The sequence below is a fragment of the Hyaena hyaena genome, unplaced genomic scaffold (assembly GCF_003009895.1).
Source record: "Hyaena hyaena isolate Hyena2069 unplaced genomic scaffold, ASM300989v1 scaffold_19, whole genome shotgun sequence".
Classification (NCBI taxonomy): domain Eukaryota; kingdom Metazoa; phylum Chordata; class Mammalia; order Carnivora; family Hyaenidae; genus Hyaena; species Hyaena hyaena.
This window is the reverse complement of record NW_024080651.1, coordinates 2,626,218-2,642,063: the sequence shown is the minus strand read 5'-3', so window position 1 is coordinate 2,642,063 and position 15,846 is coordinate 2,626,218. Positions and strand designations below refer to the sequence as shown.

Below are 15,846 nucleotides of genomic sequence, written 5' to 3'. Positions count from 1 at the left end.
CCCTTTTGTCTGTGACATGGCCTGTTTGTTTTTCCCTTCGGTGTTAATACTCTGAAGGGTCAGAAAGTAGGAAACAACCCCATTAAGCATGAGCTTCTGAGGGCTCTGTCTGCGGCTGACAGCGAGAGAGGAACTGCAAGATAAAGGAGGCTGATACCGGTTCCGGCCGATTCTTCTCCCCTTTTCAGAGCCCTGAATGACAAGCAGATCTCTCAGCTCCAAGCAGGCAGTCACGTTCGTGATGAATGTGTCCCTGGACAGAGGGGCTTGTTGAGTGATATTTACCAGGGTCTCTGTGAAGGGCCCTCAGCCCCCAGGAGAGCATTTCAACCCTGCAGCTGCGCGCCTGCTCAGCTGCTGCCCGTGAGGCGGAGAGCGGGATGCAAGCTCGCTCCCTGCTCCAGCAGGATGGGAGCCTCGGTGATTTGTGGAGGTGCTCAGATGGCTCCCGCTTTCCCTTGCTTCCTGCATTCACCCCTTCCCCCTCCTAGTCAGACCCCAGCTGGGAGGGACAGGCTTGGAGCCTTAGCGGGAGAGGACAAGCGGGCCAGCCCACACCAAGGACCTGGGCTCACGCCTGGCTCTACCACTTGGGGCCCTTTGGCCAAGTTCCTTGGCTTCTCTAAACCTCAGTCTCCTCAGAAGTAAGATGGAGACAATAGGAGCCACGTCACAGACAATGAGATGGAAAATACTTTGCATATTATAAAGCGCTCTCCAGCTTAAGCCATTCATTCGTTCACCAGTTTCCTGTCGCAGACTTACTGCATGCCAGGCCCTGGGCCGTTCAGATCGTGTGGGCCCGGAACGCAGGCTAGTGGCCTTACTGGCTGCTGGCGTAGTTCTGGGGTGGCGGGCCCGCCAGGCAGGCCTCCGTGCCCTGCTTGAAGACCACTCCGCTCTCAGAACCTTTAGGGCTTCGGTCCTGGGAGCCTTCTGTGAGAAACATGGCTGAGTCGGGGCTCTGGTGCCTAATTACTGGCTGGGCCAGTCTGGGTTCTCCAGAGAAATAGAACCAATAGGGTGCTTGCACGCGTGCGCACGCGCACACACACGCGCGCACACACGCGCACACCTACGCGCACACCTGCTTGTTACGAGAAACTGGCTCACATGGTTATGAAGGCTGTGAAGTCCCAAGGTCTGCAGTCGGCCCGCTAGGACCCAGGAGAGACAATGGAGTAAGTCCCAGTCTGAGTCCAGGTGCGAAAGCAGGAGAAGACAGATGTCCTGGCTTGAAGACGGTCAGGGAGAGATGGAATCCTCTCTTACTCAGCCTTTGTGCTCTGTTCAGGCCCTCGGTGCTGTGGACACCCATGGTAGGCAGGGCAGTTTGCTTTCCTGTCCTCAGATTCAGATGTTAATCTCATCCAGACACACCCAGAGTCATGCCAGGGCCGGGGGGGGGGGGGGGGGACCCAGTCAGGCTGGCCCATCACAGCAGCCTTGACGTTCACACAGACCGTTGAAGCCTTTCTGGCAGCTTCTCATACTGTGTGGCTTCAACGACCCAGTGAGGGGCTCGTTGCCCTTCCTGTGGTGACACTCTGATGGCACGGGTTCACCAGCCTGTTTGAAGCAGGTCAGGTTCACCTTAAACCCACATGTTGATGTGCAGAACCTGTCCCCTCTGGGTGACAGGACGCCCATCCCTCTCTAGGCCCCACTTCTGCAGCACTGAGAGGTTTGTGCCTGGTGCCTTGTCCTCCAGGGCCCGACGCCCTCTGTCTTCCACCCTGGCTCTTAGTCAGCCGGAGACCATAAGCAAAGTCATCGTCTGGGGGCTGGGGGCTACCTGTGGGCTGGATTTCCACAAAGTCTGAGTGTGACCCTCACGCCGAAGGAAGGAAGCCAGGGCTGCTGTGTCAGCCTCAGGGCCCTGTGAAGTGTCGCCACACCTGTGAGGTGTAAGGGGGTGGCAGGCCCCAGGTGGGCAGCGCTGCCTCAGACGTGCTGCCTCCTTCCCCCACCTTCTGGGTCACATCGGGCCACAGGTGTTCCGCTTTTACGGTTCATAAGCCTTTGGTCATTTTAATCATGCTGATGAATCTAGGCACCCCTTGGGTATTTCTGTTTATTTAAACCCCATCGTAGATGTTCTGTTGCAGTCTGTCATAGGGGAAATAGGAATTTATTAATTTGAAAATTGCAATATCCTCATGGTGAGCTTACAGAATGGGCCCCCATCAGCAACACTTCTCAAGCCTGCACTTCAGACAAGGCCGCTCTGTCCGGCATTGCAGCCACTTGTAGGCGTGTCCATGTCCCCATGGGCAACTTGCCTTCTCAGGCCGCATGTCCCGTGGCCGTGGCATGGTGCCTGGCACACATCAGGCGCCTAGTTACCGTTTCTGGAACAGGCTAGACAGGCACATGAGTTGGGTTGTTTGCACATGGCCCTGGGCCCCGGGCTCCGCTCTGGCTGTTGAGCACCTCCTGCGGCCTGGTGTCTGGATGCGGAGCGCAACTCGGGCGGCACCTGCTGTAGAGCTCACAGCCACGTGGGGGCAACAGCCAGCAATCGCCAGCTGGCACACATCCTGAGAAGCACTCCACTGAGGAGGGAAGGGGGCCGCAGGGACGTCAAAGGGGCTCCAGGCCACGCCCGCCTCAGGGGGGCCCTTGTACGGGGCCTCCGTGGGGCAGGGAGGTGGCACTGGACCCCCGCGCAGGCGTCTGCCGCTGAGCATGTCTGTCTCTGATCCACTTACCCCGCGATTTCCCTCACAGGCCCTGCGCCAGCAGCGAGACTGAGAGCGAAGCCGGGGACCTCACAGACCAGCAGTTTGAAGAGATGAACAACAAGCTCAACTCGGTTACTGACCCCACTGGCTTTCTGCGGATGGTCCGCCGCAACAACCTCTTTAACAGGTGCGTGCGGCCTCTGTCCTCCAGCCGGCTGCGGGCTCGCAGCTTCCAGCCGCCGCCCCTTCCTGCCAGTTGGGCTTCTGGCCCGTGGCACGAGTTTCCACAGCCCCACGCTGGTCAAGGCCTCGGGGCCACAGCGGCACCCCTGGGTCGTGTGAGGAAAACGTGACAGGCTGGACGTGGCAGTCTGCATTTGTGTGGGGTGGGAGGTCCAGGGGCCGGCTGTCCCAACAACAGGCAGAATCCGGACGGAACAGTTCCAGCTACTTCTCGGCCACCCTCTGTCAATGACCTGTGGGCCAGCACCGGGGACTGAGGGAAGCCAAGGACAGCAGGGATGCCAGCCCTCCTTGGAGGAGAACTTGTCCAGACCCCAGCCCAGCCATCCAACCTCAGACCCAGTCTCTCTAGTACTTGAACAAAAAGGGCTTAAACTTGCCAGCCAGCACACCCTTGTATCTTTTCATCAGGCGTAATAGCCGAGCTGCATCCAGATAAACGGGGGCAGGCAGTGGGGTGAGGGGCAGCTGTCCCGCTATCATTTGGTGTCCTGGCCACAATCTGGGAGTCATATTTAGATAAACCTTTCCAGAAAGACCTCCCAGACTCTCGGTTCCCTGCCACAGCCTTGACTTTAAAGGGCAGCAGGTCAAGCCTGGAACGCAGGAGGGAAGTGACTGGACCCGGCCTGGCAGCCCTGCTGTACATGGTCTGCCCTGTCCGCTCCAGCTACGGGCCCTGGTTCCTCCCGTTATTGTGCTGTCGAGGTGACAAATGCATGTTTACTTTCCCAAGGGCTTGCCATGTGGGACGGGAGCCAGGGGCTGGGGATGTAGGAATTGGCAGCCTGGTTGGAGGGAACGACAGCTTCAGGCTGGTTTATCTCCCCGTCCGTTTTGTTTCGTGTAGGGACGTGGCCAGATGGGCTCACATCCCCCTCTGTCAGCATCTCTGCCTGGGAAGCAGGTGACTCTTGACTGCCAGGTGATGCCATTGTGGTTGGGGACTATGGCGTGAAGGGCTCGTGTCCTGCCTTTGCTGTTCACCAGCTGTGTGAACGGTGCCAGGCCGTTTCCTCATCCCCAGAGTGGGGACAGGCTTTTTACCTTGAAGCGTTCCCTGACCGTGGGTATTAAAGGAGCTGATATATAAATAACACACCGGCCGGCCCCCCAGTGCAGAGGAGGCACCGTACCCCTGGCGGTGTTCTACGGTTTTGAGTAAAGTGGGAAGGACAGTGCTAAGCTGGAACTCCTAAGATAAGGAGGGGGGATAGACTTCGAAAGGGATAAGACTTGCGTGCAGCAGATGGCGGCCACCTAGGGCCGTGGCCTCACCTGCCCTTCCTCTTCTGATCTCACCTCAGGTCTCTGACATGAGAGAATGGTAAGGGCGGGCCATCAGGCGTCCATGGCCAGTGGTCGGGAGCCCTGCATTCAGGGCTGAGACCCTAGGTCAGCATCCCTAGGTGGCAAGGGGTATGAACTGTGGGTCAGGGAGCTGCTCGTTTTGGGAAAATGGTTTTTGTCCTTCAGATCTGCTCTGACATAGGTCCGATGGGTGCAATAGTATGGATTAATTTGTTGGTTCATTTACACAGTGCAGTCTCAGCTGAAGGTGGGCCAGCCTTGGGGCTGGGTGGGGAGCCTGGGCCTTGCTGCCCACTGCTCCACGCTTAGTTCCCTCAGCAGCATCCACAGACACTTCCCATCCTCACCTTCTAGAGGTTTCGGAGGGCAGATGCATGAGGGAGACAGCCCGTGTTTGTTCAGGCTCCATGCAGCCAGCCCATAAGGCCCAGGACAGTTTGCCGAGTGCCCTCTGCCGCCCCCCTCCCCCTCCCCAGTGCTCCCAGGAAGGAGGTTCTGGCTTCCACCCAAGGGGACAGAGCTAAGGAAGGGACCACAGATGCCGAGGACCACGAGATGACACGAGATGACAAGGACACTTGTCAGCTAGAGCAGCGCAGGCCCTTGCTAACATCCAGTCCAGCCTTGCATTTTCACAGCTGAGGGGCACCCAGGGGTCAGGGGCCAGAGGCCCACACGGGAACAGTGCCGAAGCTGGATTTCAGGCCAGGCGTCCCAGCTGCCCTGTCAGCCCCCGCCCCCCCCCCCCCCCCGTCCCCTTCACCTCAACCACTACCAAGTGCCCTGCCCTGGATCCCAGGCCTCCCTCCCTGCCCCTTCCATGCCCAGCGATGTCATCGACATCCCACCAGGGGAGCTGCTCTGTCTCTGAACAGAAACGGCTAAGTGGCTTTTGCAGACTCCTGATACTAAGGACTTGCAGAGTGCTCCCCCCCTCCGCCCCCCCGCCCTCCAAGAGCCTGCAGAGGTGAAGTGGAGGCAGCCATGTGTGCAGGGCCTCGTGCGCAGGGGCCAGCACTGGCTCCCTCCCCGGGGCTCTCCGGCTCGGTGATTTGTGGGTTCTTTGGCCTGTTTGTTCCGGGCTGTGGTTTGCTGGACCGGTCTGGCAGCAAGGCTGCCGCGGCTGGTGCGTCTCATGAGGCCTGGCATCAGTCTTCTCCTTGCCTCCCCAGGCTGGCTCCTCATTCTGTCTGTGGGCCTGAGGCCTCCACAGCACTGGTTTCTTCTCACCCGTGCACTTTGGTAGAAGACACCTGAGTACAGGGCAGGGACCCCTGATGATAAAAAAGCAGGACTCTTCTCTCCTTTAGCACCCAGACCCTGGTGCGGGCCCACACGACAGAGAAGCAGGCCTCAGAGACGCTGCCCCTCAGCCTGCAGAATGTTCTGGAAGTTGTGCTGAGGGCTGGAAAGCCAGCGCCCATGCATGTGTGGTAGAGGGTATGTGTGTTTGAGGAGTGTGTGTATATGTGTGTGCATGCGTGTGTATGCGCACGCATGTGGGGCTCAACCTGGGGGCATTCGGGCCACAGTTGCTACAGGAAAGCGGGGGAAGAACTGGACAGCTTTCATCTGGATTCAGGGTCCCGGGGCGGCACCTTGGCATTGAAGCTGTGCCCGTCCAGGGTCAGTTAGGCCAGGTCTCCCAGAGAGCAATGTTCTGATTTCTGTTGCTGCCACCAGCACAGTGTGCACCCTGCATCTTCACTCTCCACACACGCGGCTGTGCGTGTGACACAGCGTGCCGAGGGGCTTCCCTGTTGCCCAGAGAGGAGTGGCTGGAGCCTAAGTGGTGGACAAAGAAGTGTTAAGTGTCCTCATCCTAGAGAGAGGGGACGTAAGGGGCCAGGGCCCTCCCTCAGGTTTCTGCCCCCAGGAGAATCCTCACAAGGGCTGGGTTCCTGCAAGAAGCGAGGGGAGTGTCACCATCCCAGGGAAACCAGCCTCCTCTGACTGTGGGGCAGGGAGAGGAGCCCGGGTGAGAGCGGGCGGCCACGGCATGTTCTGCACAGCCATGTGTAGTGTGGCTCCCGCATGGGCCTTTCCCGATAGGTCTGTCACGTGGACTCAGCCACTGAGGGGCCATCTGCTGGGCAGAGCACCTCAGCAATGAGAGTCGTGGGGGTGCAGCCTGGGGGGCCTGGGGGGCCACCCCCCAGGTCTGGCTGCCCTGTGTTGGGGACAGAGAGTCACCTGGAGGGGCATTGGCAGCACTTGATTCCTTCCCCAGGCCCCCTCCCCAACCCCAGAGAGTCAGGCCTTGGCAGTGGGGAGGGAGGAGGGCTCCAAAGCCTGCCCTTGACCTTCAATTTCATGAGCAAAAAGGCTGGTCTGCAGGGGAGGTGAGACGGAATGAGATGTGCACCGGAGAAGAGGCTGGGGACCACTTGTGCCCCAGATTCCTAGAGGCCTGGGGAGGAAATAAGGCTAACTCCACAAGCTCAGCCCAGTCAGTACACCGGAAAGCATGTAGACCCATGTTTCTCTGCATTTGTGTCCTGCGTGGGTCTGCATGGATGCTTGGCTCCGGTTCTTTATAAACATCCATATCACACGGGCCTCCAGCGCCGCCCAAAGCAGGCTGCAGCAATGCCACAGAGGCCTGCCGCCCACCGGGAGGCCCCACACAGGCGGTGCTCTGGCTATAGCCGTGGTCCGTGCGCCTAGGCAATGTGGTGCAGCACAGGCGGGGAGGGGGCCTGGGGCTTTGGGGCCAGGCACTCCTGGATTGGGGAACTTTTAGTAGTGGGTGACCTGGAGCCTTTTATTTTTCCATCTGGAAACTGGGGATGACAGTGGGAGGTGTTAGGAGGATGCCACCAGTGTGATGACAGACAGATCTGCTGTGTAGTAAGCAGTTTCCTTCTGTCCCCACCCAGGTCTGAGGTTTCCATGGCACCGATAACCCTTTTGTGTGTGTGGTGGTTGGAGTGGGGGGTGGTGAACAGACTCTCTACCCCAGAACTTGACTAGAGAGCTTGATGCTTCCTCCCCTTACAGCCAGAAAGACCAAATAAACTACCCAACTACTACTCATTACTCACCAAGAACCCAGCACTGTGCTTAGTGCTTTACATGTATTATCTGAGTCAATCCCTACAACAGCCATGGCAGGTACAATGCATCCCCTTTTTATAGATGAGGGCCCTGAGGCTCAGAGAAGCCAAATTAGTTGTCCAAGGTCACACAGCTAGTAAGCAACAGAGGCAGCATTAGGATCCAGGTCTGCCCCTCTACAAAGACAGTGCTCATGCCCCAGATTACTAGCCATCTAACACCCCTGCCACATGATCATTCCCTTTGCTTGAACTCCTCCAGTGACAGGGAGCTCACTACCTGTTTCTATCTTTGAACAACACTAATATGGCTCTGGGGATTCTTTATAAGCCAGTAGGTGAGACTTCTCAGGCTTATTAGGTACAGGGGAGGGGGAAGGCTGGCTCACAAACCGCATATGGGGGCAAGGCCCTCTGGAGAAGGGTTTCCCTGTGTTGCTGGACATGCATCAGTTAGACAGGCCACCACATGCAGGATCGTCTTTTCTTCTCTCTGTCCCAGGGCTTATGATAAGCCTGTCCCCCCACTGACTGCCTGGCTTGGGCCATCTATCCCAACCGCTGACTGTGGTCAGGAGGTAAGGCCCATGCCAGGTGGCCTGGGCATCAGGTTTTCCCGAGGTGACCATCTGCAGGCGCAGCCATGGAGCCTCATGCGCATCACAACAAAGAGCACATGGTCACGGCACAGCACCCCAGGTGGGGGAGGGTGGGCCCAAGCCCTCTTGGTAGAGCTTAGTGTCACAGCCATTCACCTAGGCCATGAACCTGCATGCAAACCCAACATTCCAAGCAAGAGGAGAGAAGAAGCCATGTGCGGCCCCAGGCTGGCCTTGAGCTAAAGAGGAGCCAGCCTTGATGGGAAGCCAGGGTCTCTGCCTGGGCCCACCCAGCCCCGTGGCTTTTCTCCTGAGGAGGGAGCCAGATCTGGAGAGCCAGGCGCTCAGTAATTAAGGAGGGGACTAGGCAGAAAGTGCCGACAGCTTATTGAATAAGTACTTAAAATGCATTTGACAGCCTTCATCTCCCAGAGGAGACAACCCTTCATGGGAAGATGTTCAGCAGAGAGTCACTGAATGGTATCAGAGTCCTTTGTAAATTGAATTGAGCCATCTCTGGCTACTTGAATATAATGGATTTGCCAATTAAATTCTTCCACTGGTACCTTACACCCCAGGTACTTGCTCAAATCTCAAGCCAGCTCCCATCCCTCAGAAGACTCAGTCCAGAGGTCGGAGTCCTCGAGGGGATTTTCAAGCGTCCTGGGCAGGGCTGAGGGCAGGGAGGCCGGAACCACACAGCTCCACACACCGTCTGCCCAGGGCTCTCCCAAGGGCAGTGCTTGGCTGTGAGGAAGCCCCTACTGATGAGGTGGAGGGGCTCTCAAGGCTTGAGAGGAGCAGAGGCAGGACTCCCCCGGGGACCAGGCAGCCTGACTCACCCGTGCAGCTGTGAGCACAGACAGTAAGCTGCCCAAAGTAGCTGTTAGAAAGTGAGAATGTCTGATGAAGACACCCCGGGAGGGTGAGGAGCCCTTGCTTGAGCTGAAGAGGAAAGATGGCTGAGAAAATGAGGCCACATTTGCAGCAGGCTCCCCTCCATGGGGAGCAGTCTCCTCCCTCCTCCCTGCCCCCTGCACAGCCCTGACCTGGAGGCCGGGTCCGCTCACAGAGGGTCCCGGGAAAGCGGCCCTCCGTGCAGGGTCGGCCACGGTTGGGGGGAGGGGGGGACAGTGCACTCCAGATGGAAGTTCGGGCCCTGAGATGGAAATAGCTCCAGGCCTTGGGTTCCCCAGAGAACACAGGCCCCCCTCCAGGCTGCAGGCTTCCTGTTGCCTGACTGCACTGCAGAGGAGCACCCACCCCAGAGGAGGCCCCCATCAGGTACTTCCCTTCCTGCCCCCACCCCTGCTGGTGCTGAGGATGCCAGGGCTGGGTGTGCCCTGCAGTGAGTGTTCCTGGTGAGCTTACTCCACAGCCCTACACCTGGATGGAAAGATGCCCCCCCGACACACACACACACACCGAGTGCCTGGTGGGAACTGAGAGCGCAGGGGTGGGGCTCAGGAAGGAGGTGGGAAAGGAGAGCGAACTCCATGGTGGCGCCAGGCCTCCTGCCTCCTCCCCCCTCCCCAGAGGGGGTCCTATTCCCAGTCTCCCAGGGTTCGGGTCCCACTGCATGTGGGGAAAGCCAAAGCCGGCCTGCTCACATGCGGCGAGGGTAGCGCTCAGCTCCGGCTGCTGGTTCCTGACTCCGTGCAGCAGGGACAGTGGGACGGGATCTCCAGGCCCGGTGACTGGCTGTTCCTGGAGGTGTCAGGCTTGAGCGGGCGTTTCCACCTGCTCGGTCCGCTCTCCATGTTTGGATAAGAAAGCGCAGAACCGATGTGTGTGTGTTGCGGTGGGGGTGCCTGGCGCGGCCAGCCGTGTGCACAGTGACCACCGCCCCCCCCCCCCCCCCCCGCCCCCAGCGGAGCCCTGACGGGAGGTCGCCTGGCTTGGTGTCCACGCGGCGCTGCGGTTTGATCCCACCCTCACTGGCTCCCCTCATGCTGGGCTCGTTCACACCGGCAGGCACACACCCAGCGCCGGCACGGCCACGGCGCGCGCTGTGTCGGCGTGTGTGAGCCCGAGCGTCCCCGCGCACGGGCTTTTGCGGCGCCCATCCCAGTTATAAATCACCCCGCGTGGGGAATAGATCTCTTCATCCCCGAAGGGAGATTCATGAGCGGCGAGTGCCGCCCGGCCGCCTGGCGTTTGTCATCATTGCAGAGACATAAACTACACCCCGATGGCGCTGCCCTGCTCGCAGCGCCTCACACGGCATCCCCTGCTCCGCGTCCTGTGCGCGCAGAGGCCCGGCAGCTTCCGCCCTGCCCGGCGGCCTCCCTTCTCCCCGGGTCTGAGCTCTCCCGCTCTCCTTTTCCCGCCGCCACGCAGACAGCCATGCGGTGGAGAAAGCGAATATTTCTCCAGGAGTAAATTAATAAAAGTCATCTGAGGAATGAGCTAATAAAGACGGTGTGGTGTGAGAAAATCTCTCTGCTGAGAGTTAGTGGGTCGATTAGCCCCATGGGGTCCCTGGCAATAAACGGACAGGCCTTGAGGAAAGGGGGCCAGTGCCACCTGCTGGAGCAGCGCGGTGCTGCAGCCATGGCTCCTGGCAGCCTGGCCCCTCCTTGTGGATCCTGAAAAGCCCAGAGAAGTAGAGCGGCTCCCAGGGGAGGCTCCCGGCTGTCAGCTCCCAGCTCGTTCCCAGTAGCGGGGCAGGCGGGGGCCAGAGGCAGGTGCAGGCCGGCAGTCGCTGGTCAGAAGCCCCTCCCCCTCCCCCACTCTGTGTCCTTGCGCTGGTCTCTGACCTTCTGGGAGCCTTGGTTCCTTGTCGGTAAAGGAGGAGCAACCATGCCCCCTGAGACCCGGAGAGGGGAACGTGGGCATGGCCGGTGTGGCAGGTGCCTAGATGCGCCCCTCACACCCCTGCCCCGTGGGAATCGTCTGCATCTGGGTCAGCACTCCCGTTCTGATAAGTGGAAAGCACTTTTCTCTGTCTTAGGGTCAGATTTCTGAGGCACAGAGAAGTCAGCCAAGGCTGAAAGGCCCCACAGAAGGCAAAGCAGTGCAGTAACCGAGAGGACCCCAGCCCAGCCCACGGCCTCTCTACCATGTGGTGGCCACGCCAGGAAGGAGGCAGGTGTGCCCGCAAGGACAGCAGGGGGCGCATCATGCCATGTGCCCCTTCACACCCACCACCCACTGCCGGCGGGGTTCAGAGCCTCAGGACCTGCTGCCGTTTGGCCGTGTCTCCGAGCCTCTCCCTGGGACTGGCGTCACACCGGGTGAGCACAGAGGGGGCTGCCAAGCCCCGGGCTCTGGGGGCTGGGGCAGTGCCCTGTCGGTCACCACAGGGGGCAGAAAAGCACAGTCTCACCAGTTTCCTAGACTGAGTAGATTTTTAATTTATTATTAAGACTAGAAGATACCCACAAGGACATTAGTCCAACCCCTTCCTTTTACAAGCAAGGTGAAGGGGGAGATAGGAGGGTGACGCACTTGCCAGAGCCCCATGGCCAGGAGGGGACAGAGGCCACCAGGAGGTCTGCTGCTGTGGGTAAGCGTTCCCAGGCTCAGGGCCGAGGAGCCGCCCGCTTGGCTGTTTTGAATTATCCAATAGGCCTTTATGCAGATGTCTGAGCAGACGTACCCCAGTAAATAGCTGTGGGAGGTCACCGTTAAGTGTTGTGGTGAAAACAGAAGCAGTACGTGAAGGGGGGCTCGTTGATTGAAGTCTACATGGGGTGGCAGTGGCACTGCCACCACCGGGGTCCTGGCCCGCAACCCCCCAGGCCTACACCTCAGGAGGCCCTGGTAGCTCTTAGCCTCGGTGAGCTGTGCTCCGATTCCCCCCTGCCCCCCGGGCCAGCTGTCTGATAGTGACCAGCACATGCTGCCGCCCAGGGGGCAGCCCTTGGGGGGGGGGGGCGGCGCCAGAGCCGTCTTCCTGCAGGAGACACAGGAGCCCCCACGGCAGCCGGCTTGAGTTCAAGCCACAGATGCCTCTCGTTCAGGGAAAGAAAGTCAAATGCATTTACTTTGACCTCAAATTGTGATTTCAGGTTGGTCAGGTTTTTTTTAAAACACAAACTATTTTCTTGGCTTTTGTTTTTACTTTGAAAATGGTATCTCTGGGGATAGGTGCTTTCCACTGAATAGGACAGGTCAGAGGCTCGATCTCTGGGGCATCGCCACGTGTTCGGCTCCAGGCATGCCTGCCCAGGCTGGCCCGGCCAGGGTCAGTGCCAGGGAGCTGGGGCTCCAGAGACGTTCATCTGAGACACACCGGGCCTCGCAAGGGACGGGGGCAAGCATCTGCGAGGCGGCCTCCCGTGGCGTCCAAGGGCAGAAGTCAGGAAGGAGAGAGGATGTGGGGGTGGGCTCGACAGCCTGGGAGAGTCAGGAGCCGCAGGCAGGGTGGCTCCGCTGTGGCTCCGACATGGGGCCTCCACTGGCGGGTTGTGTGGCCTGGGGTGCCCGGGTCCTGCTTCGTGAGAAATTTGCACTACCTGGAAACAGCTGCCCTAGAGGGTGTCCCAGGAAACTGCCTCAGAGTAATTGGGCGCCTTGATTGTCCATGTGTCTCTCAGTCCTGGCCAAGGACCTCTGACTGATTCTCCCCAGAGCTAGGGGTGGGGATGGGGGTGGGGGGGCTGTGACACAGCCTGATGGTGGCTGCTCAGCCAGGCCCAGCCCTAGAGACTAAGGGGGAGGTTCCCAGGGAAAGATTCAGACGGGCCCCTCTGGTCGTCCCAGGGAAGGACCTAGCCTGGGCCCAGGGGCTCCCTGTTGAGACAGGCCTGATGCTTGCGGAGGGTCCTGGTCTCCCCGCAGCACAGCCCCGGAGCCGCAGGCCCAGCTGGCACGTGTGTCCCCCACACTCACTGCCCCAGTGACCTCAGTCTCTATCCCCACGTCTGTGCCATTCCCCACATTCCCTCAGCTTGGAATGGCCTTCTCCACCTTGTCCACGGGCAGCTGACTCCAGATGATGGTGCCTGCGTCAAATGGCCGTCTCCCAGAAAGCCCTCCCTTGCTCTGCTGACCAGCAGTTGGTCAGCGTCCTGTGACTTGGGGCCCCCAGACCTTTGAGGGAGCCGTTCCCTTTCCTGTGGCCCGTGCAGGGACCTGCAGGCCTGGCCCGCGGCGGGCAGTGCCATGAGTGGAATAGGTTAGCATCGTCAGGCCCTTTAGATGCCCCTGGCACTGCATGGGTTTCAATAAAATGCCATCTGTGCCTGCGCTCTGGGATCACACCCTCCTGCCCAGGCCTTTGCCTCCCTCGCTGTCCCATCAGCTGAGACTCACAGTGACTTGCGGTGCCGGGTGCCTCGCGGCCCTCTCCCGTCCTGCCACTTGGGGCCTGTGGGCAGCACTTCCCAGTTGTGCAGGCGCAGAAAGCCAGGCCCAGCGGCCCAGGCTGGGATGTGCACCTAGCGGGTCTGTTCCCCAGGCACCTCCCCACCTCCAGCTCCCTCCAGACCTCCTCCTCCCCGGCGCTTCCTTGGCTGCTTCCGGAACGCACACGGCAGCACCTCACACTGTCAGCATGTGGTTCTATGCTTTTGGAGTAAGTGGTATGCGTGGGGCTCCCCGTGCCCTTGGACTACACTGGTCTCTTGTTAGCCCAGAGGGCAGCTCACGGGGGCTCTTTCTCCAGAAGCTTGTTAGTTCAGAACCTTGGGATTTGTGGGGGGCCCCAGCGGCGGTCATTGTGGAGACCTGTGCCCACAGCATCGGCTGGGGACCTAGCACCTGCCCTGGACACCTGCAGCCAGACCAGTCGGACTCCGCCGAGGCATCCTGTGGGGTTATAGGCCCACCACCCAGGCAGAGGCCTCTCCCAGGAGTGAAGAGGGAGGGCGCAGGGAGAGGGCACCGAGCGGAGAGTCGCCGCCCTGTCCTGCTGACCCCTGGCAGCGCGGGCTCCTGGGCCGTGATCTCTGTCTGCCGGGAATGCAAGCACGCACAGGCCTATGACAGACACCGCGCGTTCCGCCAGGACGTCTCCTATGGAGAGCAGTTTGGCGCTCTCCTTGGGGGGCACCTCTCCTCGCCGTGGGGGCCGCGGAATTAAGAGAGCCTGTGAGTGTCACTCCAGGGTTATCTCCGCTCCGCTGGCTCTGACAGTGAAGACACGCCGCCGCAGCCCCAGTCGCTTGTAATGACACGTTTCCTGAGCTAGAAGACAGAAGGGTGGACGTGAGCGGGCTCCCCCGCCTCCGAGTCCTCTGCCCTCCCTCCGTTTGCAGGGGCGGGGGTGCCGGGGCGCTCACAGCTCTGCGTGGCACAGCCCTAGAATCTAGGTCGGGCGGACGTTGCCAAAAACACTGAGGGGGGTGGGGGGAAGCCAGGGGTAGAGCTCTACCTGGAACACACCAACAGACCCTCCACATCGTTTCCTTAGATAGCCTGGGTCCAGGCCGGGAGGGAGCGCTGCCTTCCCGTCTTCTCTCAGGGAGCGGTCAGGCTCTTGGAGGTGGGCCTCGTGTCAGACCTGGTCTTTCCCCCTTAAGGCCCTTGAGTGCGTAGCAGAAACTCCAAAATGTTCGTGGAGTCTGGGCCAAGGCTGAGACCGCTGACTGTCCAGCGGTCGCGCAGAGATGTCCCGGGGCTGTGCTGAGGCCCCTCTGGCCGAGTGGCAGGGCAGGTTCAGGAGGAAGGGTGGGGGCGGCCTGGCCCTTCATGGTCAGTGTGCGGGTTTCCCGCCCACTCTCTTGGGCTCACCTGTGCTGCATGTCCTCTGTAGGTCCCCAGGGCCGACAGCCGTGCCTGGCAGGTAGCTGGTGCTCAGAAAACACTTTTTTTTCCCCTGAGGTTTCTTTCTTTATTTTGAGAGAGAGAGAGCAGGGGAGAGGCAGAGAGAGAGAGGAAGTGAGAGAATCCCAAGCAGGCTCCTTGGGCTCCTGCTGACAGCTCACGGAACCACCGGAGCTGAAATCAAGAGTCAGCCCCCCAGGCGCCCCAGGAAATGAATGTTTTCATCCTGTGTTGGGAGTGTGACCCTCAGGGACCTTGTTTCGAGAATGCCACCTATACTAGTAAAACTCTGGCAGCCCTGGAGCACAGGCTACAAAGCAAACAGAAGCCTGCAGCCGCCGGCCCGCTGTGCGGGGTCTGTCTGGGCCTTGTGCGCGGGGCCAGCGGGTGCGCGGCGGCTGACCCGAGCCCCGGGCTGGGGCCCGCGTCCCCTTGTCTCATCCGGCTCCGGCCGGAGACTGACCGGCCGTGGGGCACCGTCTGTCCCGGCAGCGGCCACGCCAGCCTGCACAGGCGCTGCACACGGGGTGTGATGAGACCCTTGGAGCGGCGCTCCCGACACTTGCTGGCCCGGGAAAACCCCGCAGGCATGTCGGCTGCTGTGTGCAGCTGCTTCGCCCTGCGGTTTCTGCAGGTCCCCTTCTGTGCAGGTCACCTGAGAGGAGGGGAGGGAGGCCGGGCGGGCCCTGCTGTGCAGCCTCCGACCCGCCCTCTCCAGGACCAGGACCCAAGCGCTGCGGGGCGAGCAGCGTGGCACCCCCAACCCCCACACCGCGCTCCCTGCCTGACCCCCTGCCCTTCTGTCCCCAGGAGCTGCCAGAGCATGACAAGCTTGGCCAGCAGCGCCATGTCGCCCATCAAGGACGGGGCCTCCTCGCTCCCCCGGAGGCAGAGCTCGTTCGCCAGGCCCCCTCTCCGTGCCCTGTACGACCTGCTCATAGCACCCATGGAAGGGGTAAGTGACCCCCCACCCCCGGGCCAAGAAGCTTCTGAGCATCAGGACGCATCATTTACCACTCAGCGCCCACGTGTGCCCCTCACACACAACATGGGCTCCTGTGACCCGGGGTGGGCGGGAGGGTTCCAGAACACACACCTTGTCCATCCAGCTTCTCAGCCGGTGTCTGAGAGCACATTCAGGCTGGCTGCTGGTTAGTGGGTGACGGCCCAGGGTCCAGCTGCCGGGTACAGGGGGAGCCTGCTCCCTCCAGCTGTGTCAGGTCCACAGGAAGTGCTGCCCTC

The 15,846-nt window shown here is 60.4% G+C and overlaps 1 protein-coding gene and 1 long non-coding RNA gene across 2 annotated transcripts in view; one reads left to right on the top strand and one right to left on the bottom strand.

The window, feature by feature from the left end:
• The window catches only part of TTC28 (tetratricopeptide repeat domain 28), a 607,700-nt gene that overhangs the window by 561,661 nt on the left and 30,193 nt on the right, over positions 1-15,846 (top strand). The window contains exons 13-14 of the mRNA XM_039225918.1: positions 2,731-2,871; positions 15,415-15,559. Coding sequence (XP_039081849.1) covers positions 2,731-2,871; positions 15,415-15,559 — 286 coding nt within the window. The remainder of the gene's footprint in view (positions 1-2,730; positions 2,872-15,414; positions 15,560-15,846) is intronic.
• LOC120227851 lies at positions 5,206-9,595 on the bottom strand. Its single transcript, XR_005527350.1, has 3 exons — positions 9,504-9,595; positions 5,837-6,023; positions 5,206-5,491 (listed from the first exon to the last, which is right to left on the bottom strand). It is a non-coding gene; the product is annotated as an uncharacterized LOC120227851 (long non-coding RNA).